The sequence below is a fragment of the Octopus bimaculoides genome, chromosome 2 (assembly GCF_001194135.2).
Source record: "Octopus bimaculoides isolate UCB-OBI-ISO-001 chromosome 2, ASM119413v2, whole genome shotgun sequence".
Lineage (NCBI taxonomy): Eukaryota > Metazoa > Mollusca > Cephalopoda > Octopoda > Octopodidae > Octopus > Octopus bimaculoides.
Genome location: NC_068982.1, coordinates 64,861,337 through 64,864,380, shown reverse-complemented (window position 1 = coordinate 64,864,380; position 3,044 = coordinate 64,861,337). Strand labels below are relative to the sequence as shown.

Sequence of the window (3,044 nt, the reverse complement as noted above, 5' to 3'; positions counted from 1 at the left end):
ATATATATATATATATATATATATATATATATATATATATATATATATATATATAGTGTGTGTGTGTGTAAAATCTTTTATTTGTTTCAGTCATTAGATTGCGGTCACGCTGGAGCACCGCACTGAAGAGTTTAATTAAACAGCAAATCTACCCATTCTATCGGATTCTTTTTGCCGAACCACTAATTACAGGGACGTAAACAAACCAACACTGGTAGTCAAACGATAGACAAGGACACAGTATCTGGCTCTCTTTCAGCCTAGCCTCTTTATGTCATGAGAGAATGTTGTATGGGAGAATGACGTCGTGTACCAATATCGAAGGATTGTCAAAAGTCTATATATGTATTACGTAGTCGTTGGTTTATGGTCATTAAGTTATATAATAAATAAATATATATATATATATATATATATATATATATATTGTATTGTGGGCTTTCAATTTCTGTCTACAGTTCCATTCACAAGGCATTGGTTGGTCCAGGGCTACAGTAGAATACATTTGCACGGTGCCACGCAGTTGGACTGAACCCGGAATTGTGAATAGGAAGTAAATTCTTACGACACAACAACACACACACACACACACAAACATATACACACACAAACGCACGTGTATACGTGTTTCATTGTTGATAATTATTTACAGCTGTCTTTTTTTTTCTTCTCCAAGCTTTAATTCTTTTCTTCAGTAATATTCCATGTCAATAAAAAAAATAATAATAATTGGAGAAGAAATATCTCATTAGCAACGGTTATCAAATAATGTGAAATGTAAAATTATTAACAAACAGGTAGGAAGAAAATCTTGCAGGTGTTTTCACCCCCGTCCCCTTTTCTTCTCGGCTGAGAAATCTGAGACGAGAAACTGTTGCTGTGACAATTAATCTGAAAAGTGAATCTCGTAGATAGAAAGTATTTTTGATTTAGAAGTCTTGCTTGGGGGGGGGCGGGGGTTAAGGGTTATAATAAAGAAGAAAGAAAACCGATACCAACCTCAGTAGAAGGTAGATGGACCACACCTGTGCTCCGACGTTTCTCGCGGAGTTTCCTTTTATCCTTTGGCGGTTTCCCTTTATGTAAATGATTTGGCCGAGTGCGTTTGTCTTTAGCCCTGGATGATGCGGCCCGGGTGGGAGATTCATGGTCAACTCCCCCGATGGTAGTAGTTGTACTGCTAGTAGCCGGAGACCCCATGACACGATTTACTCCTTCCAAATCGTCACCGACCGTACCGGAATAGTGGTCTGTGCGGTCTCCATTCTGATCCCTAAGCGTGTCGACGGAATGGTCACCGATTCCTTCTTTGTCTCCTTTGTTGGCTGCGACCCTTGGCCGACTCATACGCACCTTATACCTTCGGTTGCTAATATCAATGTCCTCTCTGTCTAAGCTTTCCTGACTAACTGAGCTAGACGCCATGATTGTAAAAAGAGTATATATAAATATATATAATCAATTAATGTGTATATATATATATATATATATATATATATGTATTATATATATATATACACACACACACGCACGCAATGTTATCCCTCCAGTTTCGAGTAAATAATCAATCACCTAAGAAATCATTAACAATTTGTTATCCTTCCTTCGTTTTGTTTCCTTTTTAATAACTGTAATTTCTACCATAAAGTCCAGCTTTTATATGGTGAACAGCGGTTGAAGTTTTTGTTTTTCTTCGGGTGAGAGGGTCAGCAAACCTTCAACTAGACAGTTCTCTTCTAACAAGACCGACTCGAATTTAAAACGGATTACTGTGCTTCGCTTTCCACTCTTGGCTGCTGTTATCTCTCTTACTGGTGTCGTCACTACTAGTCTCTCTTTGTATATCCTCTCTCTCTCTTTCCCTCCCTCTCTCTCACACACTGTCTCGGATGGCAAGGCTGACAATAGAGAAACAGGTGAAGAAGGCAGTAGCAAGAGGAAGGTAACATGAAAATCTCAATCTCTCTTTCTCTCTTTCCTTCTCTCTCTCACATACGGTATTGCTGCTAACATGAAATACACATTATACCGACAGGTCACATACAACCTATCCATTCATTTACTCTTCCTCTCTTCATTGATCTATCTATGTATCCCTCTGCCCGATACTCTTCGTCTACTTTATGTATCAATCTTTTTGTTTTGAGCCATATATCTATTTAGCTATATATCTTCTATTTTCTCTCACTCCCTGTCTTTCTTTTTCTCTTCCTCGCTTCTCTCTCTCTTTCCCCTTTTCTCTTTTCCCCTCTCTCACTTTCCCCCCTCTCTCTCTCTTACTACACCCGTATATCTAAACACCTTCCTTCGATTCTCCTAAGTAATCACTCACTGTTTTAAAGACGAAACATTCACCTCTAAGCTACCGCTGCCTGCCACTATCAACTAGCAGCTACGAACGCAATTCATTCACGAAACGATAGAGAAAGAAAAGAAAAGAAGGAAGGAAGCCGTTTTCATTGATAACTAGGAATTGATTTTGGTTCCACACCCACTTCAAAATATAGCAAATGATATTGGGGCAAATTTTCGATTCTGACAAAGAAGCAACAGCTTACGCACACTCATCCATCCATCCTTTCCATCCAATGGATAGAAAGTGAAAATGGATGAATATAAATAGCAGAACCAAGAAGTCAGAGAGAGAGAGAGTTTATGTGCGTGTGTGCGCTCGTGCGAATCGATGTTCAAAATTCTTTACGCGAAACATGTACGTGTAAAAAGAAAATCTTGTTGGTTTTTCTTTTTTTTTTTTCCTCAATCGGGATTGTTAGGTCCCTCGTGGTTACTCCGATACACGCTTAGCTCAATCTGACCATTCTGTTTGATGTGTCATCATCGCAAAGACATATTCACCTATCGATGCAATTTAGAAATTTTGAGATACAACGTGTAGTATAAGACAAGGTCAGTGGGAGTTATACTTCCATGTCATACTTGTTTCTAACTGCAATACACACACACACACACATAGGTTATATTCTATTAAGAACGTAGTAGAGTACAGTATAAAGCTCGTCCACCTTCAGATTTCACCCAATGCT

The 3,044-nt window shown here is 38.5% G+C and overlaps 1 protein-coding gene across 5 annotated transcripts in view; it reads right to left on the bottom strand.

The window, feature by feature from the left end:
• LOC106869829 (PRKC apoptosis WT1 regulator protein) overlaps positions 1-2,015 on the bottom strand; it is a 143,409-nt gene extending 141,394 nt beyond the window's left edge. The window contains exon 1 of one of the 5 annotated variants that reach the window (XM_014915742.2): positions 1,000-2,015. In XM_014915742.2, the coding sequence (XP_014771228.1) occupies positions 1,000-1,425 (426 nt within the window). In that variant the 5' untranslated portion in view covers positions 1,426-2,015. The remainder of the gene's footprint in view (positions 1-999) is intronic. The other 4 variants (XM_014915734.2, XM_014915725.2, XM_052977688.1 and 1 more) reach the window with 4 other exon arrangements.
• Between the last annotated feature and the right edge of the window lie 1,029 nt (positions 2,016-3,044).